At 42.4% G+C, this 21,162-nt stretch overlaps 2 protein-coding genes across 6 annotated transcripts in view; one reads left to right on the plus strand and one right to left on the minus strand.

Annotated features, from left to right (window-relative positions):
- Positions 1–377, minus strand: part of hars (histidyl-tRNA synthetase) — a 14,050-nt gene extending 13,673 nt beyond the window's left edge. Inside the window, exon 1 of one of the 2 annotated variants that reach the window (XM_054792303.1) lies at positions 134–377. In XM_054792303.1, coding sequence (XP_054648278.1) covers positions 134–223 — 90 coding nt within the window. In that variant the 5' untranslated portion in view covers positions 224–377. The remainder of the gene's footprint in view (positions 1–133) is intronic. The other variant, XM_054792301.1, reaches the window with a different exon arrangement.
- The window catches only part of ugl (ureidoglycolate lyase), an 18,923-nt gene extending 47 nt beyond the window's left edge, over positions 1–18,876 (plus strand). The window contains exons 1-16 of one of the 4 annotated variants that reach the window (XM_054792297.1): positions 369–546; positions 4,866–4,940; positions 5,288–5,416; positions 5,976–6,194; positions 7,274–7,364; positions 7,438–7,514; positions 7,690–7,800; positions 8,398–8,457; positions 8,654–8,810; positions 11,011–11,209; positions 11,380–11,458; positions 11,522–11,614; positions 15,456–15,528; positions 15,593–15,660; positions 16,882–17,003; positions 18,670–18,876. In XM_054792297.1, the coding sequence (XP_054648272.1) occupies positions 382–546; positions 4,866–4,940; positions 5,288–5,416; positions 5,976–6,194; positions 7,274–7,364; positions 7,438–7,514; positions 7,690–7,800; positions 8,398–8,457; positions 8,654–8,810; positions 11,011–11,209; positions 11,380–11,458; positions 11,522–11,614; positions 15,456–15,528; positions 15,593–15,660; positions 16,882–17,003; positions 18,670–18,841 (1,890 nt within the window). In that variant the 5' untranslated portion in view covers positions 369–381 and the 3' untranslated portion in view covers positions 18,842–18,876. Of the gene's footprint in view, positions 1–364; positions 547–4,408; positions 4,527–4,865; positions 4,941–5,287; positions 5,417–5,975; positions 6,195–7,273; positions 7,365–7,437; positions 7,515–7,689; positions 7,801–8,397; positions 8,458–8,653; positions 8,811–11,010; positions 11,210–11,379; positions 11,459–11,521; positions 11,615–15,455; positions 15,529–15,592; positions 15,661–16,881; positions 17,004–18,669 lie in introns of those variants that run through there. The other 3 variants (XM_054792299.1, XM_054792300.1, XM_054792298.1) reach the window with 3 other exon arrangements.
- Positions 18,877–21,162: the final 2,286 nt, after the last annotated feature.

Below are 21,162 nucleotides of genomic sequence, written 5' to 3' on the forward strand. Positions count from 1 at the left end.
AGATGTTCAATTGCAATGTGATATACCACTTTTATGAATTAAATCAATATCTTATATGCGTGTGTATATTAAGTAAACACAGATTAAGAATGTTACACACGCTGACTTAGAATATGATTGAAAGATTGCTGACCTGCTCTTTGCTCGCCTTCTCAGACTTCATCTTCCGAACTAATTCTCCTTGGCTTTTAATGGCATCTTGAATGTGTGCTTTGCCTTCCATTGCTGATCAAATGTCTGAAAACATGCGCTACGTTCGCTAACTTGTCAAGGATGCAGCGTGGAAAGCGGAAACGGAAGTGGATAGCTTTTTCTTCTTCTTCTTCTTCTTCTTCTTTTTCTTCTGTATGTTCGGCGGGCGGCACCTGACTTCATCGGTACATGACCGCGACCTACCGGACTGAATGTGGTAGAGTAGTTTGGCGGAATCGGGTGAAAAAGAAGTTCTGTCGTCTTTCCAGACCACGGAAAACTAGACTTAAACAGGACTGCCGACTAGGCATCCACTTCCGTATTAGGCCCTGCGCGGACTTGGCCGTCATGATGGTGAGCAGAATCCAGAAACATTGCATTGAAAACATGTCCTCGGCACGAGAGATGGAATTTGTCGCTCTTTTGAAGGGAGTCGGATCTTGGTGGTCCGTTCCTTTCAAAGAGCCGTTTAAAAACGGTCTCATTCGGCTCATTTTTATATTTATTAAGTTTTAAGAAGCCAGCCTGGCCTTAACTCGTTTTATCTTGGAAATAATCACTGGGAGGAATTTATTTAGATATACCACAAATTTGAGTTTGAATTATTTTGAAATATTGATTACAACCTTTGACGTGTGGATTAAATTTAAAGTCTGATCTGGATTCATTGTAAATATTCCACAGTGTGGCGCCATATAACTCTGCTTTTACAGGGAAGTCCCTATTTTGAATTACCCTTTGTACAAATTCTGTGTATGGTGTAAACCATGACTTGAACATGTATAGACATTAAAAAACAAAGCAGGCTACAATGAATTCCCGTGCAAAACAACTTTTAGTGCAAAGATATCCACACAAGAATATTGTTAATAATAAAGAGCAACAGAACTACTCTCTGACTGACGCTCCATTCCTCCTCATTTAGAATTTAAACACATCGCTGCTGCTACTGCTCTCAGAGGCAGGGTGCATCCATGGGTTTCTGTGTTGTTTTTGTTTTGTTTGTTTATTTGTTTATTATGCACAATGTGGCATGATGCTATTTGCATATCTAACAAGCACCGTGCAGCGGTGCCGTGGTCCTGCCCATTTAACTGGGAAAAAAAGAACGGTTTCCAGCTGCGAGCCGGTTCCCATCGTTTATCTTAACGAGCCGTTCAAAACGACCGGTTCGTTCTTGAACGTCACAACACACTGATCAGCCATTAATTACTCTCAAAGATTAGACAAAAAACAGATTTGTAATTTTTCAAGTTCCCCACAAACAAGAGATGTATGTGTCATGAAAATGTTTATATAAATATTCATACAATATATTATTATTTGGTATGTTGATTCTTAAACGTTAGTAATACTAAGGAAGGAAAAAGTTAAGAAAAAAGCTCGGGTTTTTATTGACATCTACTGTATATGTCGGTCATACTTCTGCAATATAATGGATTTTTACACATTTATATACATTATAGTCTTCCCTGAACTACCACCGTATCGTGGTGGAGGAGTTTCCGTGTCCTGATGATCCTAGGAGCTAGGTTGTCGGGGGGTTTTATGCCCCTGGTAGGGTCACCCACGACAAACAGGTCCTAGGTGAGGGACCAGACAAAGAGTGGCTCAATAGACCTCTGTGATGATAAAAAACATTGGACCACGTTTTCCCTTGCCTGGATGCGAGTCACTGGGGTCCCCCTCTGGAGCCAGGACTGGAGGAGGGGCACGATGGCAAGCGTCTGGTGGGCCTACGCCCATGCGGCCCGGCCGGGCACAGCCCGAAGAAACGACATGAGTCCCCCCTCCAATGAGCTCACCACTCATGGGAGGAGCCAAAGGGGTCGGGTGCAGAGTGAGCTGGGTGGCAGTCAAAGGCGGGGACCTTGCCAGTCCGATCCTCGGCTACAGAAACTAGCTCTTGAGACATGGAATGTCACCTCTCTGGTAGGGAAAGAGCCTTGAGCTGTTGCACGAGGTTGAGAAGTTCCGGCTAGATACAGTATAGTCGGACTCACCTCAACTCACATCAAGGGCCCTGGAACCAGTCCTCTCGAGAGGGGCTGGACTTTGTTCCACACCGGCGTTGCCAGCAGTGACAGGCGACAGGCAGGGGTGGCAATTCTTGTTGCGCCCTGGCTTGTGGCCTGTATGTTTGGAGTTTAACCCGGTGAACGAGAGGGTAGTTTCACTCCGCCTTTGAGGGGGGGGACGGGTCCTGACTGTTGTTTGTGCCTATGCGCCAAACAGCAGTTCAGAATACCCACCCTTTTTGGAGTCTCTAGAGGAAGTACTGGAGAGTGCTCTCTTGTTCATCAGTGTACGCACAGTGTATAACTTTATTTTACACTTAGCTCAGAGCTAGTGAATACATTGTACACCTTTGTCCGCCTGTCCCCGCCCAACTCTCATAATCACCATCATGGCGGACTTTCTACTCCATAGCGTATTACACTCTGTTCCATTCATTTGCGACCGAATCGGACATGTCAGGGACGTTACAGTTAGTGTCGGAATCAACTTGTTGGTGTATGCCAGTACACTCCTGATCAAAATCTTAAGACCAGTTGAAAAATTGCTAGAATTTGCATTTTGCACATTTGGATCTTAATGAGGTTTTAAGTAGAGCTACAATATGCAAAAGCAAGAAGGGGGGATGAGAAAAAAAGCACTTTGAAAAAGTAATTTATTGAAAACAACAATTAAACTGAAATAGGCTGTTTATCAGCTGATCAAAAGTTTAAGACCATCGCTCAAAAAAATAACAAAAAAAATTCTCCAAACCGGAACAAAAAATGTTCTCAGTAGGACTCAGTAATGAGTAGCTCCACTGTTCTTGTTCTTGATGCCAGTGTTTCCAGGAGGCTAGTGGGAACATTGCTCCAAGTGGTGAAGATGGCTTCACGAAGGGCATCAACTGTCTGGAACTGATGGCCATTTTTATAAACTTCCCTTGCCATCCATCCCCAAATGTTCTCTACGGGGTTTAAATCAGTTCTGGGTGCCCTGAGATTGTATTTTTTTTAAACGGCTTCCAGAGTGGGAAAATCTGAAAACGCCGGCTTGTCATTTCCTTATAAACGACCAAACCGCTGTGTTACAGAAACGATGACGCTACAGACCCGTCACCGTCACGTGACAAGAAGTGAGCCTTGACGACAAGCCAACATAATGTCGGAATATTTCGACGGACATGACTCACCCCAGTCAACATTCTCCTGATATTTTGTTGTCTTATTCTCCAAAATGAATCATTGAAGTAATTCTAATTCCACTTTGTCGTAATTCTAGATGAGCGTTGGAAACGTGAAGACAAAAAAAAAAAAAAAAAAAAAAAAAAAAAAAAGGAAACGTGAAGACAACAGACTTATGCGCATGCATTCCATCTTCTATAGTTTAGAGCGTCACGTGGTACCATTTGCGTGTCTGTTTACAGTATACCGCCACACGTAGGTGTGCCTTGTGGATTACGTTGTTTTTGTGTGGACAGGGCTTTAGGCTAAACTCATAATCTGGTCCCGACCAGGTTATGTCCAGACTTTCATCTTAAAATCGGCGATGAAGGCGCCGCTGTTTCACTGTATAACTCATTTGGAGATGGTGTCACCATTTATTGACAACCCGGTGGATGTGGGCGCAAGAACAATTCGGGCAGCACTACGACAGGAGTGGCTACTTCGAGTATCACTGATCCGCTAGCATTCCCTGATTAAATTCTCCATAAGAGATGGAGATTTTCAGCTGAGAGAATAGGCTACATTTACTCAATTTTTGAGCTGTGCATCAGCGATAAACTGCAATATGAAATATTAACTCGGCCAATGTTTGCAGACGTATATGTCACAGCAGTCCTTGCATGAGTGCTCAGCCCATTAGTCTTCGTGTATTACAATATTTGCTAGAGGAATAAACACTCAGGCATCAATCAACTGCCACAAAACCCGTTTTTATTCTAACAAAAAGGAAAAATTGTCACAAAGGTAAAGGTCGCCACAAAACACGTCAACACTGCCACCTAGAGGTCACAACGAGATACAGCATTTTCTAATATATAGCAGTAAAATCTGAAAACAATATACATATTTCAAAGATAAAAAAGAAAGTTGTTGCTCCAGTGTATTCATTTTTAAGTGTTAATATGGTAAAGTTGTGCAATGTTGAGTGTTGATACAGTAAATGAAAAGACTAGTAGGGTATAGTTAGTTTAATAATCAGTGTTAACTTGCGCATTTACACGCTCACTATTGTTCTGCCAGCGGTCCTCCCTCGCTCTGTTGGCGGTGACAGTGTTGCTTTTGGCAGTAATAATCTTTTTCAACTGCACAAAGCAGAGAACTGGACTTGATAAAGTAAGTTGATCACCACAGTACCCTTGCAGTACCCTTTAACTTTGTCGGGGGACTTAGGTTTTGTTGAGCTGCATCTTGAGCACAGAGCCAGGGTTTGTTAAGCCACTTTTGAAGTGTACCCCCTGAAGCTGTTGTTGTGGTCCGCTGTTTCTTTCAACAGGCACTGCTTCTATGCACAGCCAATGAAGTGCTTCTTGTTCAAGAAATGTTGAATAGGACTTTGAATGAAAATAACTTGATTGACAAAGTAAATATGAGTATAACTTTTACTGTGTGGAAGATTCCATGGAGCTGGACTTTAACCTACAGCTATGTCCAAACATTCTTCTGTTCAAACAGTTCCAAAAGCACGTTGCCAGGCAAAGTTCATCGTCCATCTCCACTCAGCCAACGACATCTGCCTTCAGTATGTCTGTAAGTATCACATTTTCTCTTTCTTTTTGCACCTTGGACCTCCCTTATGAGGAGCGCTAAATTGCATGCATTATATACCCTCTTTGAAACTAAATCAACAACTAGTGTCCCTTCATTCCACACTCAAATAGAATAAAGTGTATTTTTATGATGATATTGATTGAAATCTCACATATAGAAAAATCAAATGAAAAAAAATAATAATAATTTGCACCCACACGGGCAATATCTCATTCAGATGATGAATAAATACATGTATTTGCTTTAAAAAAAATCATTGTAGATGTACACTGTATCATCTTCCACCTGAGATAAGTGTGTGCCATCTGTTTACTGTTTCTTGACAGGAAACAGTGAGTGTGGAGATTTGTCCTCCTCCAGCAGGACTAGAAGCAATGTATGAAAGACTTTTTACCCCCGACTGCCTGCACTTTCTGTATGACCTCATCTCCACATTTGATGAAGCAGTGGATCAGGTAGAACCATCTACAATAAAGAGCCATCTCTAAGAGCCGTTTCGTTCATGAACGACACATCACGAGCTCAAACACTGACCGTCATGAAGGATGAAGATGGTATCTTTGAACATGTGAAAGGATCTGCTCCTATGAAATGGACAGTAATAACTAAGTAGTGTAGTGTTCTCATTATTGATACTTTCTCCTCCCAATAAGCCCGTCTCTCCCTTTTTTTGCAACGGCCCTTATTTAACTAAAATTTAGGTGTAAGTTCCAACTTACAAACAACTTTCAACGCCGTCATAGCAGCAGAACACGTTCATACATAGACTGAGGACCTCCTCTACCTGGCTTCCCCAGGTGGGCTTGGTGGAATAGAACATGTGTGAGTTTATAGTATTTTACGTATGGGTCACTTGCAGTAATAGCATTATTATTATTAATAATATTATTATACAGGGAAGTACAAGACCTTTACAACTTTGTAAACCTTTTTTTGTGAAAGCCTTTAGACGGACTCGTTTACGACTGAGAAGTCTGTTTCACGTATCTTAGTGCTTTTCTTTACTCCATTCAGATTTTGCGGTTGCGAGTATCCAGGAAGGCTGACTTGGACTTGTCTGGTGATCTGCCAGACTTCTTAGAGAGCACCAGCAACATCAGAAGCGACACAAGTTGGAGAGTGTCACCTGTACCTCCACGGCTCCAGAGGCGACATGTGGATATGGGTGATATGGCTCCTTGTGACACCCAGCGCTTTCTGAAAGCTCTCCAGTCCCCAGCACAAGGAATACAGGTGCCATTGACATCCCCAATTCTATGAGACTTTCACTCAGCAAGCGTCAGATGATTAACTCTGTGCATGTGTTTTGCTGTGGGTGCTCCGGGAGTACGGGGTTTGTGGCACGCGACTACTTGCCATTTAGTCACGAGCCTGGTTCGCATTACCAGCAGTAAGTGTAGCCTGTTCCTGGTGAACATTGGCCTGCACCAAGGCTTTGTCAATGATTCTGTTCATAATTTTTATGAACAGAATTTCTTGACACAGCCAAAACATGGAGGGGGTTTAATCTGGGGGCTTGAGGATCTTGTCTCTGCTTTTCGCAGATGATGTGGTCCAGATGGCGTTATCATCTAGTGACCTTCAACGTTTGCTGGGGCAGTTGGCAGCTGACTGTGAAGCTTCTGGGATGAGACTCAGCACCTCCAAATCTGAGGCCATGGTTCTCAGCTGGAAAAGGGTGGATTGTATGGCTCCTACAATACCCTTCGGGTTGGAAGTGAAGTCTTGCCCCGGATGGAGAATTTCAAGTATCTCTGGATTTTGTTCGCAAGTGAGGGAAGGCTGGAGCGTGAGATTGATAGGGAATCGGTGCAACAACTGCAGTAATGTGGTCACTATACTAGACCGTCATGGTCAAGAGAGAGCTGAGCCTGAAGGCAAGACTCTCAATTTACCTGTCAATGTGTGTTCCTACCTTCACCCGGTCAAGAGCTTTGGGTTGTGACCGAAAGAACAAAATTGGGCTTATAAGCGGCCGAAATGAGTTTCCTTCGTAGGGTGGCTGGACTCACCCTAAGAGATAGGGTGAAGAGCTCGGTCATCATGGGAGGAACTAAAGAGTACAGCCACTGCTCCTACACATCAAGAGGAGCCATTTGAGGTGGCTCTAGTCTAGTCTAGTCTAGTCCGGATGCTTCCTGAACACCTCCCTAGTGAAGTGTCCCAGGCTTGCCCAGTCGGGGGAAGGCCCCGGGAAGTCTGACCTTCCCTACTGAGACTGCTGCCTCGTGACCCGAATCTGGATACGCAAAAGAAATGGATGGATGAATCCAGTCATCAATCAGAACCTTTGTTTGATTTTTCTTTTACAGGTTGACTTTGACGATGGCAACTGTCCGACATTTTACAACCAGATCAAAGGAATTCATAATGTCTTGACCGCGGTGCACAATGCTTTTCCTGGTAAGCGTTTTTCCTGGAAAACATTGGAGACACAGATGTAGTATCCACTGACCTCTTTCCATGTTTGAAACAGATGCTCCACACATATCCCAGGCTCCCGTGCTCATGATTCGTCCGCGTGCTTGGAATATGGTGGAACACAATATGATGGTACTTTTAACATTGTAATGTAATGAGTGATGATGATGTTCGTAGTTGAAACATGCCAATTGTTGTTTCCTTGTGCATACACAAGACAGAGAAAGCCTACAATGAGTGCTGATAGTTGAGTCCAAGTCTATTGAGGAAAGTCAGCCATCTTGTGTGTTCTTGTATGGATTTTTAGGTGAAGGGGAAGGAGGTTCCTGGTCCTCTCTTTGACTTTGGACTTGTGATGTTTCACTGTGGAAAGACTCTGTTTGAAAGCAAGAGTGGGCCCTTTTTTTACCTGTCCAAAGTAAGTTGAACACACATGTGTAACAGGGTATATACAGTACTGTATAAATACTGTATGTCACGTACATCATATATGGGATGACATCAAGGGCTGCATACGGAACAATGTTTTTTCCTGAAAAAGTTGAAAATTCATTCCAAATGATATGACCTCAGGGCATTCGACTTTACACCTCCACTGTAAAAACACTCCGAATATATTACCTGAAACCATTAGCCATCCTTTCCTCCATATTTTATTTGAAATTATACCTCCATCCTTCTATTGTCAATTTGATTATATTTGATCCAAAATAAAGATACGTGTGGAGCCAATAAGACTCTAATACTGTACCAATAATATTGCATGCCACGCAGAAAACAATACGCAGAATACAATGGCATCAATGCTGATTTTGCGGTTAGTATTGAAAAGAGTAATGCAAACATAAGATTATCACTGCTGACCAGTTGCTGGTGTAGATAGCGAACCGGGATAGGCTCCATCTCACCATGTGTCAGCTCGGATAGGCTCTATCTCAAATGAGCCTCATGAGGACAAGTGTACAGAAAAAGACTTTAAGTTGAAAATGTATGTCTTCTATTTGTTTGTGTTTAGGTGGAGAGCTTTTTGGAGGCCAGATTATGGAACAACATATTTGTTTGGGCACAAAACAAGGTTTAGTACTACTATTATATATTCTGTTTACTATTAAACCTGACTTTGCAATAAGTGATGGAATGTCCACATTGTGTACCAATAACTAACAATACAATAACTTTACTCACAATTCATTTTGTTCATCACTCCTAATCTATTGGCTGTATTTCAAGGTTGCGTTATCACTGATTTGTGTGTATGTGTGTATGTTTAGCTGCTTCTTCCTCAGGGCAGCATCAAGGCCACAGTTTTAATAGAAAATGTATTAGCGGCATTTGAAATGGAGGAGATTCTCTACGAGCTGCGAGAACACTCAGCAGGACTCAACTGTGGATTATGGGATTATTCTGCCTCCTTTGTCAATAAATTTGGTGAGTTTCATCCATTCATTCTGTCCATCCACCCATATTCATTCATTCATGTCCATCCATCCATATTCATTCATGTCCATCCATCCATCTATATTCACTCATCCATGAATTCTCAGCTGCCAGGAATTCTGAGCCGCATAAAAAAAAGACTTTGGGCCTGTGACGTTGTGTTACTGGATCCCAGATGCAGAGGCAGGAGGCAGGTGGAGCGACAAAACACATGTATTCAGTGCAAAAAGGTCCAACAAAAGGCGATGTGCACACCATGGGGGAAGTCACCAGATTAGGAACAGTTCAAAAGAGGAGCTGGAGGGTAGAGTCCTTAGTAGCAAGATAGTCCAAAGTCCCAAACTCCAGCTGAAAAAAATAGCAAAAGACAGCACGAGCGAACTGTGAAGCATGCTGTGGGATACAAGGAGGAATTCACCAGGATCTCCCAGCTGTGGAGAATCAGCTTAAAAGAGTCCTGGTGCAATCATTTGCAGGTGTGTCTGGTGGTTCCGCCTCCAGCCAGAGATAATGGGTCTGAATAAAAAGACACAAGACCAAAACCAGGAAGAGCAAGGGCCAAAATAATAAGAAAAGCCACACAAACGCGACATGGCACACCTGGGCAGCAGTTGTCACAACAGCTCTAGGACCTAGCTGACCCATTAAAAGCTATTTTTATACTACTGTAAATTCCGGTTTATAAGCCACACCGGTGTATAAGCCGCATCCACCAAATTTAGAGGAAGAACCAGATTTGTTCTTATATAAGCTGCACGGGTGTATAAACCATGTGTCCACATCATAAAGTGGCATATCCTCACAAGTCCGTGAGGAAACGGTAGCTCTTTCTTTGCAGGAGCCAATCATGAGCTATGAATAAACTCAGCTTGTCAACCAGTTGGAAGTCAGTGGAGTTGCAGTATATATACCCAGTATAACAACATAACAGTCTGACTCATGATTCCATCTTTCAAATAACACTTTACTAACAGCACTAAATTCAGCACACAGCAACTAACACTCAAATGTTACACCTCAGAAATCTCGAAACATGTATCAATACGAGTTTTATATGAAAAACCCCAACATTTTAAAGTGTTCCCATAATGCATTTGCGTTTGAGAAAACCATTTCACTGGAGGAGAGCATAGAAAGCATATAAATATAATGGCTGCAATGCTGCTTCTGCTGCTTCTGTCCAGCCTTAGGACCCGGAGCCCAAAGCACAAAGAGGGAAGGTGACATCATTGCAGCACCCCAATGAATGGTTGCTGAGACGCAGTGCCTTATGGGAAACCTTAAAAATGTAGTGGTTTTTTTTACTTTGAAGTCATATTGGGACATTTACGATAGTTTACTTGAACCTGCATTTACTTTTGTTTTGGAGTAATATAAATACATGCAAAACAAATTGTTACATTTTTGGTACAAAACAACAAATTCAAATAATTTTTAAAAAACTTTGTAGGCCTGGGATTGAGCACACACCTTCTACCTATAAAGGTTGGAGGGTTTACCATTACACCACAAAGGGCTTGTGTAAGAAGGGGTAAAGTTGATGGCTTTATTTTCTTATGGTGACAGTGCTGGAAATAAGGTTGCCATAAAACTTAATATAAAGTGCCCTTTCAGTCATTAATTCCATTGACATTTTGCAAACTAGTTTTGAGTCTCACGGTATTAAGGGGCAATGTTCATCATTTTTTAACTGAAAACAAGACGTGTATTTTTGTTTCTAAATATTCTGTTAGCCACCCTAGTACAATCATCACTAGTAGAACTAGTGGGGGATGGGGTGATCGGTCAGTGGATGTTTCTTTTTGGTCAATATGGATATGGACGATATTTGATAAAAAAAAATATTCTCAACCTGCAGTAGACAGCTAAATTATATTTAAATTTTAACCTACCGAATCTTTTGGGGCCCCTGAAGTTGTCCTAACTTCCTCCATTAGACTGCGCCCCTGTCCACCCATATACATTTACTCATTCATGTCCATCCTCATTCATTCATTCTGTCCATCCATATTCCTTCATTCATGAATGTCCATCCATATTCATTCGTGCCCATCATCCACATTCATTTGTGCAGTCATTTATTCATGTGGTAGTAGTGTTATAGTATTTAGTCTTATATCTTTGTCATGTAGGCTCCTGATACTCTGTTAAGTAGTATTGTAGTATTTAGTCATATATCTACATCATGTAGGCCACAGACGGGCCTTCCTGCTTCCTGACCGCAGTAAATATGTCAACATGGAGAAGCGTTTTCTGCGCAGCTACATGGACTTGTTGGTTCAGACGTGTCATCGGCGATCAGCTTTGGCAACAGGAGGTATGGCCGCTCTTCTCCTTCCCGAGGACCCCCACAGCGAATCCTACAGGACAGTGATGGCCACTGTTAGCAGGTACACAGCCTTTATCGTCAAATTCCTCATGGAGATCTCGGGCGACTGAAATATTTAAAGTCATTCTTGTTCTGAGAGAATCAGCGAAGTCGTGTGATTTAGAAAGAATAAGGAAATGAAAAATAGAAATGACAATATCAAATCATAGGAATTTTGTGTTTTCCTTTCAGACTCAAGTTGCTTGAAATAGAGGCAGGTGTGGATGGTTTCATGGTCTACGACCAGAACCTCATCCAGCCGATGCAGGAAGTAAGTATCATCCTTGTCCACATCTTAATGTGCATGTTCTCCAATGAGAAGCACCTGTGTCAGCTCTTTCAGATCCACACTGAAGGTGATAACCAGCTTGACAAGCTTGTCAATCACGTCAGGGTGACTTCTAAAGACCTGCTGACCATGCCTGGGGTAGGTTATATGACCTTTGAATTACATAACATCATAGATAGACAGTATTTGTGCACGCTAATTATCAAACCGATAACTAGTGGGCCGATATAAGGCAATTATGATGCCATACCAATAAATCCGATAACATTTAAAATAATAATAATTTCAAAAAACTCTCCAGTGATGCGACATTACCCGTACTGTGCAGGTGAGCGAATCAAGCGCGTTCCTTTTTTCTCCTGCCTGTGATGTTAACGCTAGAGTTGAGAATTGTATGAATTTGAACAATTCCGGATTCAATTCCCTGCCATTGACTGGTGACCAGTCCAGGCTGTACCTCGCCTCTTGCCGAAAAGTCAGCTGGGATAGGCCCCAGCATACCCCCACGACACTAATGAGGATAAGTGGCATAGAAAATGGATGGATGAATGGACGGTTTCAATTCCAATTCCTTGTTTTGATTCCGGTTCCTAACGCTTCTTGATTCCGAGGCTTGTAAGAGGCAGGGTCAAGTTTGCATGGTTTAAATGAGAGCACTAACCAGAATTTTTTTTGGATGAACTTCTCCATGAATTGTTTAATGATATTAACTTTGGATTTCTTAGAGGGCTATTTTCAACCAGTATTTAAATATCAAACCATTCAACTTGAATCTAAATGTTATAAAGTGTCTTTTTACAGGAGTACACTTTCACAAAAGATGTTTACTTTTGAAAAAGTAGTATACTTTATTTGCTTCCTCAAAGATGGTGTAAGCTTTTTTTTTATGGCACCCTTATTTTGTTAACATAATTAAACAGGACATAGCCCAAAGCGCTCATACTTTGATAGCCGGAAGTGTGTTGTGTGAGTTGAGAAAGTCCCTTGACTTTTGCTAACAGAGTAGTGCTGTGCAAATAAATAACCTTGCCTAGTCATAGCCGTAGCTGCCATCCTTTATTTACACCGAACTTCCACATCAGCAAGCATCCTGAAATTGGGATGAGACATACATCATTTATTGTTTGACTTCCCTCATCCTGATTGCTCAGAGGAAGTCCAACACAGCGCATCAAAGATGAGGTACTGTGTTATTTCTACACCATGAATGTGTGAACTTATCGGTATGACATCGGTCTTGAGATGCAGAAAGTTATCGGTATCGGTTTGGAAAAAAGATATCGTGCATATCTAATAAATAGAGAGATAAATAGATACTGTAGATAAAAGGTTTTCAATTATTTTTCTAGCAAATGTGACTCAAAGTAAAGGACTACCTGTTTATTGTCAGAATTTATTTATGAAGCATCAATAAATATGTGTAAAAGAGTCCTTTAGCAATAGATTACACATCTAGAGCTCAGCTAAGGCTAAAGGTACCTATGGTGTGATAACCAAAAGCACAGTGAGAGAGAAAACTACAATAAAGAACAAAAATGAACAGCTAAGCTAAATAAGGAGATGGAACATCGAGGCAAAGCCTGAAAGGCAACTACAAAAATATACACCAGAACGTAGGAGGAGATAGTACAAAAGCAAATAAGAAAAACAAAACAAAACTTGCCCAGGAGGAACAGGAGGTGGAGGTGGACGGGAAGACTCAGCTGTCACAGCTTTAAAGGTATCAGAAGGTGCAATGCGGCGTCTTCCTAGTGGAAGTAGATGTGTCTTATTCTGTCCCAAGATGGAAATCAGGACACCTAAGGAGGAAACACAAGGCAGAACAAGTGAAAGAATACAACAAAATAAAAGTCAAGAAGTGGAAACGTGGAAGATGACAGTGTTCGGACCGGCCCTTTTACATGGCGAGGCTCACCGAGATTCTTTTGTTCTTCCAGCTGTTGAAATGATGCTGTGAGTCCAAAATGTAGTAGTAATATTAAACGAGGATAATTAATGAAAAAAACAATAATAATAAAAATGATATAATAATACGTAATGATAAATGTTATTTACCTTTGAAGAGGAGTGGTCGAGCATACGTCGTTGTGGTGGAGGAGGAGGAGTTATTGCAAAAAGGACAAATCGTTGTCGTCGTTAGACTCTTCTAAAAGAGGTAGTGTTCTGTGGGTGGTGTACAATTAAGCAGGCCTATTAACTCTTCATAAACTTTAATCACACGCTCTGTCCGGGTTGTATCATAAAGCTACAATTTAGCTTTCCATTTCTCCTTTACACTCTCTCCCCACCTTCTTCCTCTACCTGTTGGTCCCATTAGCAGTGTCACAATGCCCTCTACTACACAATACATGAAAATATAGACCAGTCAGCTTGCGTTCGTATCTCTGAATGTTCGCAAGTCGAATGTTTGTAAGTTGGGGACCTAGTGTATACCTTCGACTCCCCTCCCCAATGGGTTTTGGATTGTGTGTTGTTTGTAATACAGTCTCTTGTATCAGCCTCCTCGAGCCAAGTTAACAACTGCTGACATCGCTCATAAGACAGGAGGTACTGTATGTCCTTCAGCTAGGCCATGTGTGTATGTGCTCAAGATAAAAAGATGTCTAAGTGAGAGATACGTCCTTCAGCTAGACTGGGTGTATGTGTTCAAGATAAAAAGCAACAGGATGTGATATCCAGATGATATATTGTGACATCTTTCTGGGAAGAATAATATGTACGTCTACGCAGACATGACACACTACTCTGGTCAGGTGGAAAAAGGTTTTTCTCTAACAACAGTAATGAGCAGAAACGTCATACGGAATGTAGCGATATTGTAACAATGTTCTTTCATTGTCTCAAGTCCCAACCCTTAACCCATATGTGTTAAACTGGTTCGTGCTGCAATGGAAACTGCAGTGGAAACAATATTGTACATACAGTAACACGAAATTCACCACCATTCTTAATAAGGATGCCACATTCAGACCAAAAGTCAAAATAATTGAACTGTACATGACTAAAAATGGCAGCACTTTAACTATTACACCCTGTCTGTACAAAATAACACGTTAATGAGGCATAAAAGTCCCTCATTTATGCCACATCTCGCAGATTGTTGTGTTTTTGTGTTGGTATACAATATTTCCTGGACATTGAGAGAATGGCAAAGAGGTGGTGGTCCATCAATCACTTTATGGAAACGAACAACTACACCAAAACAACCATCGGAAAGTAGAAATTTCAAGCAGGAATGAACGGACATGAAAACAAATTTCCCCCACTCCAATGTAAAAAAAAAAAAGGTTCAACTACATGAGTGAAGTTTTAAAAAAATCTATGTCCATATAAAGACACATTCACCAGCTGTCATGCGCATTTTGTCCCAACCTGAAAACGCAACCACAGGGGTGCATTATATTGGTATGTTCCAATCCCAGCACTGCACGCGCTGGGAACCGGGAGGTGTGTAAAAAAAGGTGTGTAAGCTGCTTACTTATCTATTTGTCATTACTGCTGAGACATTTTCTGAAACTCTGACCACACTAACTACATTTTTTTAGCCTGGATTATTGAGGCATGTCCTGTCATGTTCGCAACTTCAAACAAGCATCTGTGTGTGTGCACTGATGATGCATATGAGTGTGCTTCAGTCACCATTTATGTTGGTTAAAAGGACAAGAAGGTTTTAAGGTTTTTATACTTATGCAGAAATATACAAGTGTTACAAATTTCAGGATAAATAGTAGGAAAGACACAAAGATAGGGGTTGGGGTGGGGAGGCAATGTCCATTTCGGCCCTCAACCGGGTTTGTCACCCCTGCGTTAACCACTGAAATGAAGGCAAAATGTTGCAGACGAGCACTGCAATGCCACTTCACAAATCCAAATATGAACACAAACAATACTGTAGTACTGGACGTTATTGTTCTTTTTGGTATAGTGGTTCTACTAGTGATGAAGTGTGTCATATAATCATTTTCTATGGCTTTTCCAGGGAGGAGTCACCCTTTATGGTTTGAAACATAACATTGCTGTGGGTGTCCTCTTCATTCACGCTTGGCTGTGTGGTAAGAACATGTTTCACACACAGCAGGAATTTGGACACGGTCACCAATCACATTTGTTTCCTAGGAAAAGGACATTTTTACTATAGAGGCCAGGTTGAAGATTCCGCCACAGCAGAAATTTCTCGCTCACAGGTGAGTTAAAACAGGGATTCTCAAACTAGGCTCCAGGGAGCCACATTGGTCCGCAAGCCTCAGGTTGGGGAGTGTATGAAATTGACTTTGCATTTATTGTAGTCGTATGAAGAAACTAAGCAGCTTGAAGATATGGTGTGTGGGACCACACTTTGAGTCTTGGCTACAGTCGTTTTTATTTACTACTAGTGTTATAAACGTACAGCATTTTTATCACACTACCCATCTTTGTTTTTGGGAAACTTGAAAAATGACAAATCTGGTCTTTTGGACTGCCTTTTTGAGCAATTAATTAAGCAGTGTGCCGAGGACATCTTCAAAGTGCACTCTATGGGGTTCCTGCTTACTAACATGGCGGCCATGGCGTGCAGTATTACGGAAGTAGTTGTCAATTAAGCAGTCTTGTGCTTGCTCTCTAAAGTATTTGCTAAGAAAGGATAATTGCACTTTTTTGGGGAATTTTGCCCATCATTCACAATCCGTATGTGAGACATGAACTTTCTCATGTCTTTCTCTTTTCTGTGCATTCTAAAGATATAAAAACATGTTTTTTCAAAAATATATTTATAAATCATCGCTCATTCGTGGTTAAATACAACCTATTATTAGTAAAAAAATATATATATGCATATTGAGGCAAATTTTACGTATTTTTTTGCCTAAATCAAGCATTTTCAAGCATAAAAATGGCTAAAAGAAGTAAAATACATACGGTATACTGTATAAGGCTTTCAGAAGACACATTCAAAGCCATGTATTATGTAGGTTTCTACACTAGTCACTGGGTGTCTGTAATGTTACATTGATGAGACAATAGCCACCAAATGAAGTAATGGAACAGAAACAGGAAGTGGTAAAGGACCAACAACAAGGAACTCTCCCAATGCTAACATGTGCGAGTCTTATCTTATTTGATTGTGTCTACTATATTGGGTAATACGAGTGTAAAGGTAATTATAGGGGTATTATTTCATCTCTAGGGGGCTCTAAGAATGTTAAAAAAATTATTTAGGTTATAAACAGGTTTTCTAAGAAAATAGACCTTCAGGTTGTGCAGTGGCATCAGTTCGTGTCTGGTTTTGTAGAGATGTTGCAGACAATTCCATGCGGTTATGTCTGGTCTTTCAACAGAACAACGTGACAACACCTCCAGTGAACGACAATAAAATCCATCCATCCACGGTTTTGAGTGTTAAATGGAATATTTCTGTTTCTTTGTAGGTCTGGCAGTGGATTCGACATCAGGCTCAACTTGAGGACGAGGAGAAGCTTGTGAGCCGCAAGCTGGTCACTGACATCACCAGAGAAGTCATGATGGAGCTCTGTCTAAACTGCTCTGCTAGGTACATCATAAACTCTACTATTAGCAGTTGCACGATCAGAGAGAGAGAGACAAACATCCATCCATCCATTTTCTTCCGCTTATCTGGGTCCGGGGTCACGTCGGCAGCAGTCTCAGTAGGAAAGGCCAGGCTTCCCGGTCTCTGGCCACCTTTTCCACTTTCAAAGACGGGACACTGTCGGAGTGGGGGTGCTCCCAGGCCAGCTGCGAGGCATAATCCCTCCAGAATGTCCTAGGTCTACCCTGCTGGGCATGCCTGGGCATCCAGCCACCCTGCAGAGGAAACTCATTCTGGCTGCTTGTAGGCACGATTTTGCTCTTACAGTCACTACCCAAGGCTCATGAGGATAGGTGAGGGTAGGAACGTAGATTGAAAGGTAAATTGAGAGCGCTGCCTACCGGCTCACCACGACAGTCCTGTACAGGAACTACATTACTGCACTGCAGGCGCTGCACCGATTCTCGTGTCCATCTAACGCTCCAGCCTTATCTCGCTCGTGAACAAGAACCAGTGATACTCAAACTTCTCCAGCTGGGGCAAGACCTCACCCCCAACCCAAAGGGTATAACCCACTCTTTTCCGGCTGAGAACCATGGCATCACATTTGGAGGAGAAGCTTCACACGCTTCAGTTGCAAACCGCCCCAGTAAACGCTGACGGTCACAGCCTGATGAGGCATTCAGGACCATATCATCCACAAATAGCAGAGATAAGATCCTATGACTCCCACCGGTCAACGCGAGGGACACGCTCAAGTGCCTTTTCCAAGTCCACGGAGGACATGTGGAACAATTGGGAAAACTCCAGTGCACCTGCAAGTGTGCTTGCAAGGGTGTAGAGCTGGTCCAGTGTTCCAGGACCAGGACAAAAACCACATTGCACCTCCTGTAGCTGAGGTTGGACCGGTTTCACCCTTCTCTCCAGCACTCTGCGAAAGACTTTTCCCAGGGAGGCTGAGGAGTGTGATCCCCTGTATTCAGAACACACCCTCCGGTCACCCTTCTGGAAATGAGGGAGAAAAAGGGCACCACCACCCAGGTCTGCCGATCCAGAGGTGCTGTTCCTGACTTTCATACAATGTTGAAGAGATGTGTCCACCAAGACAGTCCCACAACATCTAGAGCCTTGAGGAATTCAGGGCGAAACCCTCACAGCTTTGTCACTGAGGAGTGTCCTGACTACCTCAGATACCCCAGCCACGATGATGGACATGTCCGTGTTCTTGTCCTCATACTTTTTCTCTACAGAAGCTGTATCAGTGGAATTGAAAAGGGCCTCGACGTATTCCTTCCACCACCCAATTAAATCCTCATTTGAGGTCAGCAGGCCTGCGTCCCCAGTGTGGACCGGGCACTGCTTCCTCTTTCTGAGGTGTCGGACAGTTTTCCCAAACCTCTTAGAACCCGACGTAAAATTAAAAAAAAAAATGGCCTGAATTGTACTCATTATTGGATCAGAAAGGAAATCAGTGGTATCGCACATCACAAGTATCCACGCAGTTTGCTAGCATCCTAGCTGTTAGCAGTTAGCAAACCCTTTCAAAATGTGCTGAAGGTAATTATTATTTATATTACGCGTGGCTAATCAAGTATCTTTATTCTTAATAAACGACTAGGAGGGTGTGTTCATCTGCTGCAATATTTGGATTTTGTGTTGTCTTTTTTAGGGTGAAACTGAGGTTCCAAACAGCGGCAGACATGTTCTTGGAAGTAGTTCTGCGGAGAGATTTCCCAGAGTTCATCACCTCTTTCTTGAATCAGGACCACACCTTTCTCAGCTCCCAGGACACTCAACAAGCCGAAGATCTCAACTCAGACGTCCACCGTGCTAAGTTTTGATCGTTCGGATTTACAAAATCATAAAAAATATGAAACTTTACCAGCTCTCTTTTTTAAAGCTTTTTAGCAAAGATCCAGTAGAAAACGTCAAGTTCCCGAAATGTACCGGACATGAAGCATTCCTTTTATAACCATTTACCACTGACTAAAATTACAAATAATTAAAAAAAAAAAAGTTATATAGTTATAGTTCCACAATTGACCATAAAGTATGTCATTAGCACACTGTTACATTATCAAAAGATTAGGAGGGTGATTTTCCTTATTGCAGAGAAAAATGACAAAACAGAAAATGACAAATGAAAATCCAAATGAGAAATGTCAACATCATCTTGTTAAAAAGGTCTTCAGCTTTGAAATAGACAGAGGTGACAGACAAGTTGTTGTCTTCGGTACACTGCAATGCTCAGAGGCACAAAAATAAATCTTAGCAAATATTTGCTCAGGGTGTTTTGATCAGTTGATAGTCATCTTAATTATTCCGTTGCCAGTGTTTGGACAACTTTTTTATAGTGCGTATCAGGGCTTCTGTCTCAGCTTTGAAAATGTTCCACACTGAAGAATTAATTGAAAAACCTTGTGTTGCTTTAAACCCTATAAAATGAGATGAGCAGTCCAGAGTGTCAATCATGACAAAAGATATTCTCTCCTGCACAGTTGGGACAAAAACAGGATTACCCTGTCATAAAACTAAAATATTACATCCATTCATCCATTTTCTTCCGCTTATCCGGGTCCGGGTTGCGGGGGCAGCAGTCTCAGAAGGGAAGTCCAGACGTCCTGGTCTCCAGCCACCTCTTCCAGTTCCACCGGGAGGACACCAAGGCAGGCCAGCTGTGAGACATAATCCCTCCAGTGTGTCCTAGGTCTGCCCTGGGGCCTTCTCCCGGCTGGGCATACCTGGAACACCTCACCAGGTAGGTGTCTGGGAGGCATCCGGACTAGATGCCCAACCCACCTCAACTGGCTCCTCTCGATGTGAAGGAGCAGCGGATCTACTGTGAGCTGCTCCCGGATGACCGAGCTTCTCATCTCTTAGGGTGACTCCAGCCACCCTACGGAGGAAACTAATTTCCGCAACTTGCAACCGTGATCTTGTTCTTGTGGTCACGACCCAAGGCTCATGACCTTAGGTGAGGATGAGAACATAGATTGACTGGTAAATTGAGAGCTTTGCCTTCCAGGTCAGCTCTGTCTTCACCACGACAGTCCGGTACAGCGACCGCTTTACTGCAGATGCTGCGCTGATCCGCCTGTCTACCTCACGCTCCAACCTTCTCTCACTCGTGAACAACACCCTGAGATACTTGAACTCCTTCACCTGGGGCAAGACCTCACTCCCAACCCGGAGGGTGCAATCCACCCTTTTCCAACTGAGAACCATGGCCTCGGATTTGGAGGTGCTGAGTTTCATCCCAGAAGCTTCGCGCTCAGCTTTGAACCACCTTAGTAAACGCTAAAGGTCACAGCCCGATGAGGCCATCAGGACCACATCATCTGCGAATAGCGGAGATGAGATCCGAGGGTCCCCAAACTGGACTCCCTCAATGCCTTGGCTGCGTCTAGAAATTCTGTCCGTAAAAATTATGAACAGAATCAGTGACAAACGGCAGCCTTTGCGGACGCCAACGTTCACTGGAAACAGGCTCGACTTACTGCTGGCAATGCAAACCAGGCTCCTACTCCGGTTGTACAAGGACCGAAGGGCAGGGCAACACGAGAGACACGGTCAAATGCCTTTTCCAAGTCTACAAAGCACATGTAGACCAGTTGTGCAAACTCCCATGTACCCTCCAGCACCCTTGCAAGAATGTAGAGCCGGTCATACCCTAACAGTCATAGCCTTCTCTCCAGTACCCTGGAATGGACTCACACAATACATTTCAAAGTTAAATTGTAGTATTTGTTCCATTAAATTATATTCATTTTTTCCCAACAGTCTATTACCTTCATTTTGTAGATTGTTTCTTGGTTGCATTGCTTGCAGTCATGTGTATGTTACATTTTTTTGTCTATTCAAGTTTCAGCCTCTGTGTGTTGCCATTAGTGATGTGTCGGTCGTGAACGAATCGGTTCTAAGAGATGGCTCTTTCAATTTAACAACAGGAGCCGGCTCACTTTGTTGGGAGTCAATTGGAAGCCAATTAGTTTTTTCTTTTAAAGGCAAATGTCATTGGTCAAGATGTGTGTCGGCGTCTCTGTGTCCACACTGAGCACGGGGAGGGGCGATGTTAAACACATTCTGTGATGTTCTTAAAATCGATTTGTTCGTGTGAAATTTTCTGGAATAGATTTGACCTATTTTGACTCAGTGTGTCTAT

The sequence above is a fragment of the Dunckerocampus dactyliophorus genome, chromosome 11, assembly GCF_027744805.1.
Source record: "Dunckerocampus dactyliophorus isolate RoL2022-P2 chromosome 11, RoL_Ddac_1.1, whole genome shotgun sequence".
NCBI lineage: Eukaryota > Metazoa > Chordata > Actinopteri > Syngnathiformes > Syngnathidae > Dunckerocampus > Dunckerocampus dactyliophorus.